An 18128-nucleotide genomic window follows, 5' to 3' on the forward strand; every position below is an offset into this window, starting at 1 on the left:
GTTTATTAATAGAGTATAATATCTGGGGTTTAACATCCCAAAACCATGATATGATTACGAGCGTTTATTAATAGAGGAGAAAATCAAGTTCAAAGTTTCATTTTTAAATTTCGTGCCGACATCTCTCCTCCTGACGTCACGGATTTCAAGGTGTATTTATCGTATTTTGGCGCCATTGGCTCAGCAAAATTACCCCAGACTTGCTATGTTAAGTCTATGGCCCCCTCAGAGGACAATGTACTTCATTTTTACCGATTGGGAACTACGTAGTCCCTAGTAGGCGCCGTGAAAACATGTGATGTCACGGCGAATGGTGCGGAAAGGTGGCATCGCCACCCACTTTTTGGTTTTACGCGTTTTCTCGCTTACTAAGCGTCTTCTCGCGGCAAGCGTGGTGTCCTTGGTATCGTGAAAGAGTACTTTAATAATATGAGAAAAATCGTTTTGCAGTTTAGTGTCCCTTTAAAGATTCCAACAAAATCAATTTTCCCGCAACATAAAAGTTCACACAGCATAAATACCCACACAACCAAAACGTTCACGCGTAAAAGAATAGTTACCCGCTACGGTGGTCTAGTGGTTAAGGGCACATGGTACGCCCTATGCCTCCCATGTATTTTAAGGCTTCTTTAAGACCCACTTTCTCAAAAAGTGCTGCATATAAAGCGTTCTATTTCTTTCATTTTATTTTCGTCGGCGTCTCTTCTTGCAATGAAACTAGAATTACAATTAATCTTAAGGGTTGACATTTTTGTAATTTTTTTAGCAAAACAGGTAGTTTTTGTCATCATTTTTAAAATAAAAGTGAGAAAAAAAAAGAAAACTATACCGCATACGTACACCAATCTAGCTCCGAAGCTTCGTATTGTTGATTAGTTTATTCTCGTTAAAAATCAGCCTTCTGCTTTATCAAGTTGTTTTATTAGTGGCGCAAATGTAACAAAAAAAAAAACGATTTTGAGATATTGAGAGTTAAAGAAGACAAACAAGCTCATTTCAAGTTTTTTTCAAAAAGAAGATGTACTACACAACTTAATTAATAGCAACGTGCCATATAATCATCGCGCGAATCAGCTTTTCGCTTCTTTTCTTGTTTTCTTGGTTTCCGGGCTTGTTTTGTCATATCTTCTGTGTCCCTATTGGCAAAATACTGTCGATGGCAGTCGGTCACAGGTCGGCAAACAAGCTAAAGTTCACTCTGGCTCACTCTACTTTCTTCACATTTAGATCCCACTTATTACTAATAGCATCCCCTATACTTTCCTTAGCATTATTGTCTGTTAGTTCTCATTAATACTGCAAGTACAGTGGTTAAGTGTCCACTACGCCGTAATTCTTTCTTTTGCGAATCAGCGAAGGACCCACTACGTGTGGGTCCTTCGCTTATTCGTACCAGTGTTGTCGACTAACCTTACCAGACTAGTCGACAACACTGGCGTTTAAAGGATAACTGATGGCGCGATGTAACGTCAGCCCTCACGTTACAGTACATACGTCAGTATTATCGAAAGTAAGTGCACTTGAGGGTGCTATCATGTGAATATCATACGTAAATTTCGTTAACGCATTCCTCCGGGGTCGAGCAATGCATCAATATAGCTTGCTGAATCATAGGAATAGAAATGTAATGTTTATTAGAGTGCTATAAAAGCGGAGCCAACACTGGAACCACAGATGTTAATTTGATGCCTGCATCGTAGGAGTACATATGTAGTGTTTATTGCTTTTTTGTAAAATTAGATAGCCAGCACCACAAAACAACTGACGATGCACCGACATTATGCCTGCATAGGCGGTTTTTCCAAACCAGTTTGTAGGCCTGGCGTGGCTCTGTGGTAGAATACCTGATTGCCACGCAGAATGCTTGGGTTCAATGCCTGCTGGGATCCTAATTCTTATTCTTTCAATTCGTCGGGTCACCGCTGCCGATGTCGGTTTTTCTTAACGCTGTCGCATTGAAATTACCAATGTCTGTTGTCGCCGTTCCTTTGCAGATGTAAACTGTCGATCACCTGTGGCGCATACCCGTGCACCGCGGCCCGTGGTAAACGGGTATGTGTCACATGTGTCTGGAGGAAAGGGCTTAACGACGTATGCGACAGGATTTTAAAGTTATTCATGTCATGGCTCGATAGTTATATTCGTCAAATTCTCTTACCCTTCCATGCCAATCTCGGCCTACACCGAGAGCACCCGGACGTTGGTAGATAGATAGATAGATAGATAGATAGATAGATAGATAGATAGATAGATAGATAGATAGATAGATAGATAGATAGATAGATAGATAGATAGATAGATAGATAGATAGATAGATAGATAGATAGATAGATAGATAGATAGATAGATAGATAGATAGATAGATAGATAGATAGATAGATAGATAGAAACGCTCAAAGTGCCAAAGGTTCGCTAAGAAATGCTTCCCATTTAATATTGAGTCGGCGTAGGAACACTAGTGCGTTGAAGTATGTGTGAGTAGACGGGAGTATGAACTCACGGCATGATCTGAGTCTGAGTGAGTGAACTCATGAGTGAGTTTGCCGACCTATGCGGTCGATCTCACCCAATCATATCGCCGTGTATTCCTCCTCGGTGATGCGCCTAACGGCCTAGAGAAAGTTTATTCGGGCCATGCAGGCCTTTGTGAAAGTTAGAACGGCTTCAGTGGTGACGGTTATGAGGGTTTCCGTTCCAAGGAACACGATCCATTGTGTTCTGTACGAGTGCCACGGTTCCTCCGAATTTTGTGCAGACACACTTACTCGTAGTCACGGTTTTTAGAAGATCCGCATAAATCAAAGCAAAACCACTGTCACTACAGGCAATACTTTGTCCTTGCCGCAACACGGAATGAGGACAAAGCTTACTTGCTGAAGTGCTCGCACGAGTGTTCCCGGGCTCGTTTCTGTTAGCAGCCCAAGCGTGTCGATTTCCAATTATATTGCGCGTTATAAACAATTTCTTTGATTTGTCAACACGAGAATATCTTTTGCCGCTGCAACAAACTCAACAAACGCGCAACTAAACTCAAAATAAATGCCCAGAACGCTGTCTCCGTGAGGGTCTCACGCACACAAGGCAAGTGGACTCGGTAAGTGCCACACTTGTTCCAAAGAACTGCACCATGTGCCTCTAAGTAGCCGGGATACTTTTTTAAAAACCTGTTAAGCCCAGACAAACTTGCAGTTTCGATTTTTCGAGAGTTCACTTGAGGCAGAAAGCTCAGGTTGTACACGGTCTGAGAAAAAAGGGCTTGGCTGCTCGTCAGTTGGTCTCGAAAACCTGGTCCTTTTGGCTCAATCGAAAGGCACAAAAATGTGTGGGGTACTGGATATTGTTAAGGAAGGCCTTACCATTTCGAACAAACAAAAAAACTAAATTTCGATTTCTCTTTAAATTTTGCCCTACGCTGTGACCTTAAAGTGCTACGTACACTGCTGACCCGAAGGTCGCGGGATCGAATCTCGGCCGCGGGGGCCGCATTGGCCCATGTGCTTATACTTAGGTGCACGTTAAAGCACCCCAGGTGTTCTAAGTTTCCGGAGCCCATCCACTACAGCATCCCTCATAATCATATTGTGTTCTTAAACTACAGCATCCCTCATAATCATATTGTGTTTTTAAACCCCAACAATTATTATATTATCTTACCTGCTAAACTACCACGGTGGGTGCCTAAATGCAAGGATATATGTTTGTTATTCATCTGAAATAGCTTCGACGATTCACAATCGCCCTATTAGGCCGGCTTCCAGGAACGACGACGGCGATGTGTGACTGCTGTCTCTTGATGTGGAGTAACGCAACCCTAAAGGGTTCGAGCATGGCCACTGTTAAACGCTGATTAAGTTAAGAAAAAAAACTGTCTCGCGGCAACACATGTGCCTTCTAAGATGAGAAGCCCCTTCCGAGCGGTCGCCCTGCAAACTACTTAATAAACGTCGTTTATTTGCCAACTTTGCGCAGGCCGAAGGCCAGCACCTGGTGGATACAATCGGCAGATTCCGCGGTGCGGCCATCGCGCCGCGCGACTTGGTGTTCCGCTCTGCGTGCAACAATGTGGTCTCGTTCCTGTTGGGTCGTCGCCTGGACCTGGACGATCCGCGACGGAAGGACATGGACGACCACCTCGAGGGGTTCTTCCTGGGCAGCGCCGCCTCGTCCATCGACTGTCGGCCACGATGGCTAAAGAACCTCGAGCGGTGGCTACGGCCCTCTTCGCCCCGCGTCCGCATCGAAAACATGGCCAAGGAGCTTGAGGCCATGTCCAAGTGAGTGGTGTCTGATGGTCCCCTCTTCGGCTCTTTCCATTGCCCGACTCCCCCCACCCCTCCCCCCGTTGACGAGTCCCACAGAACATAAGTTCCGCAATGGATGCAAGAATTGAAATGAAGCGATGACGTGCTTCTCACAAAGGCCTGCCATTTGTCCCCGCCTTTCCAGGTTAAATGTGGGAAGCAAGCAGCTCTTTGAATGCAACATCGGGGGCCCTTGGTCGCCATCACTGTCAAAAAAAAAAAAACACGCGCAGCCGCAACCCTGCGTATGACACGTATGGAAAAAGTGCACGTATGGAAAAAAATGACACGTATGGAAAAATTGCGTGGATGTTACTACACGCGTAATCTCGTTAACTGCGCGATAACTCGTTTTCGCGCGAGATGTCATTAACAAAAAAAAAAATAAGCTTGCGAACGATCGTTTCTGTCGCAGGAGAGAAGTCCATCGAGCAATGCGCATGGACAAATCTCAGCGTAACAAGGGTGTCATCGACTTCTACAAGGCAAAGATAGAGGATATCGGCAACGAAGGTGACATGTTTACAGGCGAGGATGAATTCTGCTTTGTAATTAGCACCTGCTGTACACCTTCTCTTTTTTTATTTTTTACCGAGGGTCCCGTTTGCAGTCTGACTTTTCTGACCTTCGTCTGCATATTTGTTTGTACCGGTCATCGCAACTTGAATTATTAATAAACTGACGCTGTAGTAGGAAGCTGCGTTTCAAATGTCTCAGTTCTGGCCGCCTGGTTTTCCTGAACGTACGCTTACTTTTATTTATTTATTTATTTATTTATTTATTTATTTATTTATTTATTTATTTATTTATTTATTTATTTATTTATTTATTTATTTATTTATTTATTTATTTATTTATACATTGCATTTCACCACCGTCGACATACGGTTCCTTGTGACAGGGAATAGAACTCGCGTACTTGTGCTTAACACCGCCACAGCATAACCGCTAAGCCACCCCCACGGCGGGTACCAACATATAGCACAATGTCAAATGATTCGTCAACTTTAAGGTGAATACATGACGCCAGTATTTTCACACGTACTATTTCTCGGAGCTCTTTGAGCCTAACAACGTATGGATACGAGCTAGTTGTCCATAATTCACCAGCGCTAAGCGCCAATACCTTTTGGACGAATGGACGAAATAGATGGGCCAGATGCGGCTATTCGGCCATAACTGGCCCATGCGCCGTGAAGCACCACATATCACCACCATGTTCGCTTTAGCAAAAGTGCGAAGGTCACGGGATCGAATCGCGGCCGCATTTTCGATGGGGGCGAAAATGCTAGAGGCCAGTGTACCTATATAGATTTAGGTGCACGTTAAGAACCCCAGGTGGTCGAAATTTCCGGAGCCCTCCCTACGGCGTCCCTCGTAATCACATTATGGTTTTGGGACGTACAACCCCAGTAATTATTATTATCCAATGTGAAGCGTCAGTGCAAGTGATCGTTCAGATAGCTTTTTGAAGTAGAAATCTGTCGTGGCACAAGCCGTCGTTAACTGTCTGCACTGCGTACAGCGACGATTTGCTTTGATTCCTGCAGAGGACCGGATGGTAGGCAACACAACCGACTACTTGCTGGGTGCCACGGCCGTGGTGGCGCTGTTCCTGCAAAGTCACTTGCTCATGTTTGCCGCCCGCGCGGACAGCCTTCAGGAGCAAGTGCGCAGGGAGATTGACCGCGTCGTTGGCAGAGAGCGGCTGCCCACGTGGGCGGACCACGTGCACATGCCGCTCACCATGGCCACCATCTGGGAGATGTACCGCTGGAAAGCGTGCACACCTTTCGGCATTCCTCGCGGGTATGACGAGCACGCATGCATTGATGATGCCACAAATATGTGCATCTCACATTGCAGTGATGAACCAAAGAAGGGGTACAGATCGAGGGCTCGTTTCTCTTTGTTGGACACAACCTGATGAAACCAACAGACAGTGATGCTAAGGAAGGTATAGGGGACGTTACTTGTATATTCCAACTGTAGTACAGTAATTATGACATAAATGTAAAGAGATTAAAGTTGACTTTTCATCCACTTAAATTCCTATCCATTCATGTCATAATTACTATTCGCCGCGAGATCGGGCTATAGGTGGCAGCACCGTCGCCGCGTTTGTGTGGATAGGCGGTCGGCAGCGCGTATACAAGTGTACGCAGCGGCGCTTCGCCGTAGGCGGTTTGAGTCGATTGTCGGCTAATTAAGCGCGTTGACTGCAGCCGTGATGTATACGCCCACCATTGCCACATGAATGCACGAAACCGGCCTAACGTTCCTATTACGTGTGAGAGAAGCGCAATCTGTCAATGAATGGGGTACTGGCCTTCGGTCGTGTTTTGCACTGTGCTCGATGTATTTTCTTGGTTTATTTGCACGTGTTTAAATTGCGTTTTGCCTATACCACAATATAAATAGTGTTGCGCGACTGAGTCAAGTATTTACTTCTTGCTCTAGCGGCTACAAAAGAAGAGAGCCTGTATTTCTGCGTAATTAGATGAAGTGGAACTTTGTGCAGAGAGCCTGTATTTCTGCGTAATTAGATGAAGTGGAACTTTGTGCAGAGAGCCTGTATTTCTGCGTAATTAGATGAAGTGGAACTTTGTGCATTCTGCTTTTCTGTTGGCATGAATGCGCGTACTGCATAGAAATGTGTGGCTTCAGGTCTTTTTTACCGCTAACCGGCCTCTGCCGACACAGGTTCATGCTTTGCGTTATCACACGGATTTCCAAATCGCCAACACTTCAAGAGATGGTGTCGCTAAAATTCTGCATTCACACCTCGACATTTAGTACTTTTTTTCGTTTAGGACGATGCCAGATGCACTGTGTGATGTGCTTGATTGACAAAGTAGTACCCACATCGAAATGATTTGGCGAATGGACGGTACGACGGTTAGATATTTGAAGCCTGTGTACTTAGATTTAGGTGCACACTAAAGAACCCCTGGTGGTCGAAATTTCAGGAGCCCTCCAATACGACGTCTCTCATAATCATATCGTTCATTTGGGACGTTCAACCCCAGATATTATTATTATTACGATGGTTAGACCCAGCGCTATACCGACACGTGCATGCACTCACTTATTAGAGTGCATACAAGTCTCGTAAGGCGAAATGTTTATGTATATCGTGTAGGCATACGTACAGGCATTTGATACTGTGCTAGCACAACGTAATAAGCTGTAATCTGAGGACGTGCATGACGTACGCACAAACGCGAACACGGTGTGGCTAGCAGACGACGCAAGGAGCCATCCACACCACGGGGTTACATCCGCTCACCGCAAGGTGCCGACACTGCTCTATCTTGCTGCCAATACTGCAGTTAAAACATACAAGTAATCTCCCCTCATACCTTCCTTAGCATCATTGTCTGTTGGTTTCATTAGATAGATAGATAGATAGATAGATAGATAGATAGATAGATAGATAGATAGATAGATAGATAGATAGATAGATAGATAGATAGATAGATAGATAGATAGATAGATAGATAGATAGATAGATAGATAGATAGATAGATAGATAGATAGCGTCGTCCAGTTCTCTTCTCTTGCGTCTGCGTAACTTTCTTTTTTCTTTCATTAAGATCACGATACAGGAGGACTGGGACGGCTCATGACATGTATCTTATTATTATTGAATTGCAGTCTGAAAGATGTTTCAGCTTAGCTCATCCATTGAAGTTTCCACGCAGAGCTTTCCAACATGTAAACGACGTTATATGCAACCCAGTGAAGGTCGTCTTCTATCTTGAAATTAAAATTTGGCGCTGTACTTTTTATTTCAAGTGTAGCGGTAAGCGGGGTGCCCACCTCACAACTGGATGTATAGTTAGGATAACAGCCGAGGCGAGTTGAGGGCGTTATCTTCAACTTCAACTTTATTATTCTTCTAGTGTTAACTGAAAACGTCCTTCGGGATTAATTCCGGTGGTCCCCCTGCGCTAATCAGTCTGCAATCCTCAGGGACTGTTGAGCAGCTTGAGTGGATAACGTTACAACGTCGCGTGAGTTTCTTGATCTGCAATACACTGCACGTGGTGGCTCAGGAAAGGGGCTTCTGAGGCGATGAGTTTGCAAGAGTACTAAGCTGCGATGTATTTTAAAGATACTGTAGATATTAGGGGCGAAGCACCTTAGGGTCTAGGTGTGTGGGCGTACATCGTGCATTGTCGTCTGCTGTCGGGACGGTCCATTTGCTTGAGCGCGAGAGAGGGCGCCACCGCCTCAGCGCTCGCCTTGTGGCGAGAGAGACAGTGAACGGCGCGCGTTGACTATGGAAACGCTCTTTCTGCGATGAACGCTGAACCACCAACTCGCAAGAAACGAGAACGCGCCCTCGCCCGCGAGAGACAACGCCGTCGCAGGCAGCGTCTGCTAGCTAGTTTCTTGATCGAAAAAACCGACTGCTCGCGCTGCACAACCGTTCACCGGCCACTGCGTATATATAGGCACTGGATCTTGACCTGCAATGTAGTGCTGGTGGGAGATTTCTCTTGTGGGTATTTGAACAATAAAGATTCGCAGCGTGCACGTTAACTAAAAGCGGACTGCGTGTCACTCTGTCTAATCTTTCTTCTGTCTGATTTCTTCTGTCTGAGTGATCTTGCTGTTGGAAACACCGGCGCACACTGCATGCTGCGCCCCTCCACAGGTTTCACGATGATAGTGCAGCTAAAACAGCCTTCCATACATGCTTCGCCCCTCCCTCAAATTTTTTGGTAAAGTTACAAAGTGTGTTAAAATTAGGCGATAGTGCGTGATGTCCTAACTGAGTACTTGTATGAAGTAAGGATTTTGGCAGAGTTCCTTCTGTCAGCACATATAATAACGTCGTCAGCAATTTCATGTCCATATCGTTATTTCATAATTGCATCTCGGAGTTTGTTTCAATTATCGGGAAAATATGACTCTGTGGGAGACACCTTTTTAAAACGTAAAGGCCCGAACACACGTACGCGTTGCAGCGCGTCAACGCGTGACTTTTTGACGCGGCGCCGCGTCAAACGGTCACGCGTTGACGCGCTGCAACGCGTACATGTGTTCGGGCCTTAATGGGCGCGTTAAGTTAGCGCGCTCCGAACTCCAAAGGAACACGCTCGAATGCGCTCGAGTGCAACGCCTTCGGAGCTTAGCTTAACGGTGATTTCCGCCGACTGCTTTCGGGGGCACGAACGCGTCACATTGCGAATGTTATGTTGCTTCCGCGGTAGGAACGAGTGGAGAAGGAGAACGCACTTCGTCGGAGGAGAGAGCCGGAAACACGTCATTTCTTCGGAAGCCGTAACAGGCGCGAGCTCTCGCGCACGCCCTCGTGCACCGCCTCATGGTTGGAGTGCGTAGAGCGCGCTCCGTAATCACGCACCGGAAGTCGCTTTTCAACCGTTAAGTTTACAAGAGCGCACTCCGCCGACTAGAGCGCGTTCGAGCTCCTCAACTTAACGCGCCCAATGACTTACTACAAGTTATCCTAGTCGTGCAGAGCTTTCATTCGATAACCCAGCCAGTTAATCAATCAAAGAAATAAACAAATCAAATAAAAAATACATCTATTTATACGCGTCTTACATGCACACGATACAACGAAAATTGGTGGCGAGAGAAAGACCAGCTGAGGACCTCGGGCTTCACAGATGACGCTCTTTTTAGAGCTAGAAATTGTCATTTCATCTTGTTCGATTTTCATTAATCATACTTGCTGAGAGTTTTGCGCCTAGAGCGAACAAAATTACACGTTTGCATCGTAACATCACCGGTTTGCCTTGCGAATAAATGATACGTGAAGTTTCCTGAGTTGTAGCGTGCGCATTCCGGCGTCATGTTTCACTGTGTTTATAACCAATGTGCTTCCGCTGTCTATACCCACACCTACAGAGTCGCGAAAGACACGGTGATCGGCGGCTACCACGTTCCCAAGGGCACGGTATTGCTTCCCAACTTTTGGGCGGTTCACCAGAGTGCCGAGCTATGGAAGGAGCCGGAGAAGTTCGACCCTTCTCGGTTCATCGGACCGGACGGCAGCGCACTCTCTACCAGGCCCGCGCATATCATAACCTTTTCGTTAGGTGGGTAAATGTAGCAGGGTTCGTGAAATGCATGTGGCATCTCATTTTATTTTCATAGGGATTCTCGTTATGACTATACAGTTGCCTACACTAACAGCGTAAGGTCGAAGAACCTGATGACACAGAGAAAACTCTGTGCAGTTTTTATTGCGATGGCAATTATATGGATACTCTCGGCTGATTTTTGCCGTCGCCGTCATGCCCCCATATATATATATATATATATATATATATATATATATATATATATATATATATATATATATATATATATATATATATATATAAAGGCACAAAGAAAAATAAAGCAGAAGAGAAAAATTCCGAAGCACCCGAGGGGATTCGAAACATTGACACCTCCCTCCCCAGCCTGCTTCAGACAACTCAACCGTGTCATATTTTTTTTTCTTTATTGTCTGCTTTTGACATGTAACAAACAAAACAAGAGAAAACGCTATTTACAATGCCAACACTGGTTGCGTAAAAGTCAAAAAAACATATTCAGCAATCACATATGTTGGTTTGACTGTTATGTTATGTCTTGACTGTTACGCTAAGTTGTATATTGTATGTACTGTGGGTTAATTGTGATTAGAAATTTGGACCCTATGTACTTTATGTTTATGGACCCTATGTACTCCAAGAGCTAAGGAGTAGCCGGCGCCTTATTTCTGCTCCAACATCTCCTTACATCATGTCAGTAAAAGAAGAAGTTGCGCAAAAAGGAGAGAGATCGACAGGAAAAAAAGGGAAGGGCCATACTGGGACTAATGAGTTGAAGATGTTCCCGATTGGTTAGATCGTGTAGAGCATCTTTTACAAATGAAGGAGGTTTAACCATGCCACATGCATGCGCCGGCGAAATAACAGCGAGCTATTTATATACTCCATTTACCCCTGGTGGTAAGCAAATCTCGGTGGATCTTGAGCGTGCTTTCTATCACGCAACGCTCCTAATTTTCTTTCAATTTGAAAACTGTCCTTGAGACGCGCACGACAAAGTGGCCCTTTTCTGTACCCACTCGTGATGTCGAAGAATAAAAACAAAGAACACTGGGCACGCCTTACATCAGACGCCCCCGCGTGGTAGGAGACGCAGGGGGTCACTCCACTCGCCGCAGCTTAAAGGGCCCCTCACCAGGCCACATAGCAAACTTTAGTTAGACGCTGGAAGTTGTTGTGTGCCGAATGAAGAGCAGTCAGCCGCAAGAATTTTTCAAATCGGTTTATTACGAGCTGAGAAAAACAATAATATGTTGCGGCGCGAAACCATGATGCGAGGAGGCGAGTTTCAAACCCTTGCCACTCGCCCCGTGTAGCCTTAGCAAGCCAAATCCCTTCCCTGCCCTCTTCACTTGACAAATACGCGTGAACACGTCATGCGCATGCATGGTCACGTGTGCATGACGTGCCCGAGCCAGCCCGAGCACGCGAGCGGCGTTGCACGGCCGCTACATTTTTTTTTTATGCGACCGTGGGCGTTTTGTCGGCGTTTTCTGTGGTTTGTGGCCTGTTTCTGCGGGACAGGCATCAAAGTTGAGACATTTGTACGGCACGAGAGTGGCGGTATCATGAGTCAGTGCCGCATTAACGTTTACTTGGACGCGGTGAGCGTAATGAGCGCTCGAACGCGCCATAACATCACTTTCGTTTCCAGGGCTGGCGTCTGCTCGATGCGCTAACCGCGGGGACACGAACGCATGAGAAACGGAGGCACATTAGCCCCGCATCTCGCTGCAATTCATGAAAAAAAAAATGAAAAAGACGCACACATTCCCTTTGTGTGTCTCGTTATTTCTCTCAAGTTTTATCAATCTATTCAAGCAACAAATTACACAAACTACACATGTCGTGTCAAATAATTATCACAGTGTCACGTGCTACTGTTGTGGACGTCAGAGCACAGTCTTCTACGTATAGGAGCGACGTCACAGCACTACCATCTACGTAGGGCCATTTTCTCATGTACGTCATCCCCTCATTCTCTAAAGCACGCGCCCGCGAGAGGAAGGGCAAGCAGCGTTCACCTTGAAATTTGACGCATTTCTGCGGCGCGTAGCGTTGCAAATTTTGGCAGGCATGATCGTGAACGCCCAGTGTATGCATTGCGCTCGTTAGCTCAAAATTTTCAAACCTGGTGAGGGGCCCTTTAAAAGAAAAAGAAATATCTAAGAGCATCTGATTCTCCATTTGGGTTCGAGAATTGGGAACCCGATGGCGCGATTTTGTAGGCGTTCTTAAAACGAACGGAGGCAGTCCATTCTATCCAGCCTCATGCGAATGGTCAATGTGATTCGGGACAGACGACACGGCCCTACATTGACCAATCGCGTGCGGCTGGATAGAACGGACCGCCTCAGCCCGTTTTAAGAACGCGTACAAAATCGCGCCACAAGACACTGGGTCAACAAGCTGCGTTGGGCAGGCTGTTCTTGCGTTCAGAAGATCAGCAGAGCTTGAGAACTGGGTCAAACGCAAGCTAAGTTGGCGCAAACGCACGGGGCGTGGTGAAATTAAAATCATGCGAGACGCGGGCCACACAGCGTCGTGGCCCGCGCGGCGTCTGCATAGTCTCGCGGTCAACGTTTTGTTCAAGAAACGTTGCTCGCAGTGACCCAAGACGTCCTGGGGACCCACGCTAGTTTTCGATTTTTAGGGGCGAAGCTCTTTAAGGCGGCACCCGTTCGTCCCTCGTAGTTGTCGTAGTCGTAGTGCGTAACCAGTCGTAACGCTAGTACCAGATCTTGACCTCCAAGGTGGTGCCGGTGGGAAATTTTTCCTGTGCGTTGTCGAACAATAAAAAATTCGCAGCGTGCGCGTTAACTAAAAGCCGAATTCTTCTGTCTCTCATTCCCCATTAGCAGCCATTGGCATGTTCCAGTAGGAAACGTTAGTTGAAGTAGAAGTGTAAGTGTTAGCTAAAAGCTGACTTCTTCTGTCTCTCATTCCCATTAGCAGCCATTGTTTACCTCCAAGGTAGTGCCTGGTGAGATTTCTCCTGTGCGTGATTAAACAATAAAAATTTTGTTCAAAACGCCGTTGATTGATGAAATAAGCCAACGAAAGACGCCAGATGTTTTCTAAAAGCAAAACGAAAGAACGCCAGATGTTTCTAAAGCAAAACGAAAAGACGCCAGCTGCTTAACGAAAGACGCCAGATGTTTTCTAAAGCAATGGTTTTCTAAACAATGAAAATTCACAGCGTACATGTAAAATTAAAGTGAGCTGCAAGTCGTCATAACTCATCGAACCTTTAGTATAAACGCGCCCGATCTCACGTTGGTGATGATGTGCTGGGCAGAATTCACGGAAGATTCACGGTTTACCGATGAACCTCCGCAGCTTCGCCCACTCATCATCATTCACTCCCTGGATATGCTGTGATTTCTTGGGTCTTGAGCAAACGCAAGCACAAGAGCCCAACAGTGGTTTGGGTTCTGCGCATGCGCCCTGGCGGCTCGCAAGCTCCTTGGTCCTCAAGCCTCCTTGGTCCTCAAGCCTGTGCTTCAGCGGCGCGCTGCAAGTGTCGAGCTGCTTCTTGTTCTTCGCGTGACATTCCAATTTCTTGCTATCGCATTCACTGCTTCGCGCTTGCGGCGAAACTGTGACATTTTTTTTTTCGATGAGTTTTAAAGCTTCGAAAAAAAAATCAGTTTCGCCAGACGTGCGAAGCAATGAATGCGATATCAACGAATTGGAACGTCATACGAAGTAAGGCGTGCAGCCGACTCTTTAGGATGTGATCTCGCGTAACTTTACAAAACGCTGCTTTAAGCGAACACGGCCTCTCCAGGGGGCGAAGCGGTTTTCCTGCTGTCTGTCGTCTCAACGCGAAGTAAGCGGTGAAACTTGCAGCACGTATACAAGCCGTACACTGATGTCTGTCGTGATAGCGCGCGCGCCAGCTCCCACGACCGCGCCCTTATGGATCAAAGTTCGCAGTTGCTGCTGAGAAATGCTGCTCGAACGGCATTCGCGAACAACCGAAACAGTCGCGGGCCTTCAGAAAAGCGTGGTCGCCATACAAGATTGTGCATTAGCGAGCCGGGTTTATTCAGCAGCAGATGCGGTGCTCAGCAGTTTCGTTTCGACTCTGGACATAGGCCGCGCGCGTGCCTTCAGAACTGCGCAGACGCGGTGGTCGTGCCTTTAGCGATCACAGTTTCTTCAACAGTGGATACGGCACACAGTACCTTGTTTTGATTTCGGGCAATGTGCGCGCATTGTCACAAAACTCGAACATGGTTGAAGCTGTTGAAGATGAAGAGCTTCAGCCGCGAGTACATTGGCTGGCATAAAACTCGCTTGCTAAATTGTGATGAACGAACGATCAGTTGTCAGCCATCTTTTCGACAAAAGAATTATCGTCACGTGCGCGTGGTGGTATTGATGGTTGCAGCACGTGATAAAGGAGGGGTGCAGAAAAAGTTTTGGATGAATGAAGACACGGCGGGTCTTGAGACGCGGTCACATTGTAAATGAAGTCGTGCATTACTAAAATTACGAATTTTACGTTGCTTTTATGCAAAATAAGTGCTGGATTTAGGTATTCATCAAGAAGATGAAAATGCACTGATGTAATAAACACTTCGTTATTGTTTTCTTGATGCTTTCGATAATTTGGCAATTATTTAATTCGGACATTTTCTCCAGTCCCGTGAAGTCCGAATTTAACGAGCTTTTACTGCATTAACCACCGTTAACGACAGCTTCCTCAAAACGACCTGTTAGATAGCTACAGAGCTACGAATGAATGTAAGTGGGGAACTGAATGAAATACAACTTGTGTAAAAGAAGAGAGTCAGAGGCCTCCTCGAACGCCTTCTGAATATCAAGTAGAATGCTGTCGGTGTGAAAGGCTTTATCGTATGAACGAAATCACTCTTAAGAGAACTGTAATTGTGGCACGCGTCAACGACCTGATTGAAATCCGACATGACACTCAACAAAAGATACTGTTTTCGAAATAAGCTTGTGCAAGTTACATATATGAACACTTTGCAACACACGCTAGATAAAATTTGCTAAAGAAGACTGGTATGGCGAATATTGCGTGGAACGTAAAATTAAAAAATAAATGATAAGCGAACGCAAACAGATAATCTTAGCTTGTCCATTAAGTTCGTACGGTTTACGTTTCTACGGTTTGCAGGAACCATTGAAGGCGGTGGCAGAGCTGTTACCGACATCTTGCGGCGTTTTTTCCAACTGCAATATATTTGTAAAAATTTTGAGTCGCGTCAGGTGGTATCGTCAAAATAACATAATGAAAGTATACTGCGTGTTGAAGATTGTCTAACTCGCCATGCTTTAAACCAGCAGTTAAGTAAAGCGTCCAAGTCACTGAAATATCAGCATTGCGTATCTCTGGTTCGGTTCCGAATAATCACTCCATGAACAAAAAAGAGTCATTTTGTTCTTTTTTGTAAGTCCAGCCTTGCCACGTATATGACTCTCTTGAAAGAGACACGTTAACGTTTTTTGGACGTCATTATACTCTCAGTGGAGAGTGATGGGACCCAGAAGAAAGTTAACGTTACTCGTTAAAGAGAGTCATACACATTGCAATTCAGGACTCACAGAGAAGAGTAACACATACCTTTTCTTTTTCTTAGAGTGATAAGGTGTGGCTACCAGCGTTGTCCATCGCGTATGCTTCCCCGTTAAACCATAAAAAACGTAAATGATAAGAAGTCGACGGACAAACTAAAATTCTCTATTAACTTTGGCGCCTGTCTAGTGCCAGGCCAGGCTACCGAAACCAGCTGATTTCATTTGCAAACTCCCATCTAGGATGCTTCAGTAAAACACAATCATCGACACCATCTGTTGCAGGCAAAAGAATCTGCCCCGGTGAAAGCTTGGCCACGGCTGAGGTGTTCCTCTACCTGACCATGCTGCTTCAGAAGTTCATAATCCTTCCTGAAGAAGGCACCACCGTACACATTGGTTCGTACCAGCCGCTGTACGAGCACGCTGCCACGAAGCTACGCTTCCTGCCGCGCTCCGATTAAATATCCACTCACCAAGGTGCTAAGGAGGCAGTACCCAGTGCCCACAGCGGCAGCACAACGTTTCTCTGACGAGCTGGATCTCGCGGGTTCGATCACAGCCGATGCGGCCGCACTTCAATGAGGACGAAATACAAAAACGTTTACGTACTTACATTTAGACTTACGTTAAAGGGACCGACAACTGCCCAGAATATGAAATGAGTTGACTCCACTGATGTAAAGATTGTCCGTCGCACTGACTCAAACCAACCCTGTTTTTTTCGTGAGAGATGGATTTATATTTTTATTTCTTAAATGAAAGTCGCGAAAAATGACCTGTGGCGCCTCTGGCGGCAAAAACATGAACGATCCGACGAAGACGGCCACGTGACCGTTGATTACTGTACGCGGTCGACGATTTTTTTTGTTAGTACTGAAATATTGTTCGTTTCTTTATATTAAAAAGTACTACTCCATAAAAATGTACACATATGCCTGCGTTAGTAGTATGCATTAAATTAGCGCTGCCTTCGCGTGACGTAATGATCCCATGCTCGTCAGCGCGTCTTGAGCAACTTTTCAGCGTGCTCATGCAACCGTGCACGCAGTTTCCAGGTCGCTAAGATTTTATAGCGACATAGTTTTGCTGCCTATACTTTCTCTCAGAAATGACGCGCGCTGCTATTCGGTGCGGCCGTGCATATGCACAGTTACGTTTTCGATTACTTGGCTTGGCTCGTGTATAGAGAGAGTAACGACGCCGGGACAAGCCATCCATGACACAGGCGCAGGCAACCTCGGGCGCAGGCGCACAGAACGCTGTACAAATACCGGGAAGGTGTATAAAGCCATACATCTCATTGTAACAGCTTGCTATTTTCAAAAATTGTTGGAAAGCTCAAAATAAAGGTGGTTAAGCATAGTTACAGTAACTCCTGCGAAAGCAGAACAACGACAGCTTTCACAAGGGCTAGCGGCATCGCTATCAATTATCAGCGTTGCTGGAGCAAGCCTCCATGCGTGTTTGGAGCCTTTCAGATCGAAAAATACTGGCTATAAAATAACTACGTGCTTTTCGGATAAACCACTGCAGCTACAAACGCTACGAAGGGTGAGCTTCCTGTCGCGCCGTAAAAAACTGGGTCGAGAAAAATCAGTTGTCGGTCCCTTTAAAGTACCACAGCCAGTGTAGTTGGATATACCTTAGAGAGGCCTCTGTTTTGCAACAAGTATCAAAGTGACCCGGTGAAGAATCCAAGGTGGACAAACTAAACCCCCACTTCCACTATGGCTTGGCGCGGCTTAGCCAGGATTTTATTTCAGAGGCGTTCGACTTTCGTATGTGTATCTTCGTGTGTGTGTGTGTTTCGTACCTGTGCGCACACACCTATACGTAGAAACTGTACTTTATTTGTGCATTCAAGTATCGGTTAACACAGTGTTACAAAGCTTCCGTAATATTTGTACTGGTAATGCGATGCGCCTTGCAAAGCTACAGTCAATGAAAACGTTCTTCCCAAGAAACACAAATAAATTTGGCTTGTACATAACCTTATAGCTTCCCCGACAAACAATCTTTGTGTTGCACGCTTACCTTCTCTGCTAAACTCCCTAAATCACGGAAGCTTTGATCATACTGGCAGGCTTTTGCAGCGCGCGAACACAGGAAAAAAAGGACAGAGTAGACAGAAAGTCCTTTTTTCCTATGTTCGCGCGCTGCAGGAACCTGTCAGTATGATTACCAACCAACTAGCCCAAGC

General features: G+C 45.7%; 1 protein-coding gene across 1 annotated transcript; it reads left to right on the forward strand.

The window, feature by feature from the left end:
• The first annotated feature begins 2634 nt into the window (after positions 1-2634).
• Positions 2635-16389, forward strand: LOC119406553 (cytochrome P450 2U1-like). Its single transcript, XM_049420134.1, has 6 exons — positions 2635-2652; positions 3970-4274; positions 4717-4829; positions 5852-6110; positions 10185-10375; positions 16211-16389. Exons 1-6 carry the CDS (start codon positions 2635-2637, stop codon positions 16387-16389), a joined length of 1065 nt encoding a protein of 354 aa, XP_049276091.1.
• The last annotated feature ends 1739 nt before the right edge of the window (positions 16390-18128 follow it).

The sequence above is a fragment of the Rhipicephalus sanguineus genome, chromosome 10, assembly GCF_013339695.2.
Source record: "Rhipicephalus sanguineus isolate Rsan-2018 chromosome 10, BIME_Rsan_1.4, whole genome shotgun sequence".
NCBI classification, from domain to species: Eukaryota; Metazoa; Arthropoda; class Arachnida; order Ixodida; family Ixodidae; genus Rhipicephalus; species Rhipicephalus sanguineus.

Bases quoted from the DNA above. Each gene is read 5' to 3' on its own strand.
- LOC119406553 (XM_049420134.1), top strand. The intron at 4,275-4,716 runs GTGAGTGGTGTC...TTTCTGTCGCAG, and splicing joins GAGCTTGAGGCCATGTCCAA to GAGAGAAGTCCATCGAGCAA. The intron at 4,830-5,851 runs GCGAGGATGAAT...TGATTCCTGCAG, and splicing joins CGAAGGTGACATGTTTACAG to AGGACCGGATGGTAGGCAAC.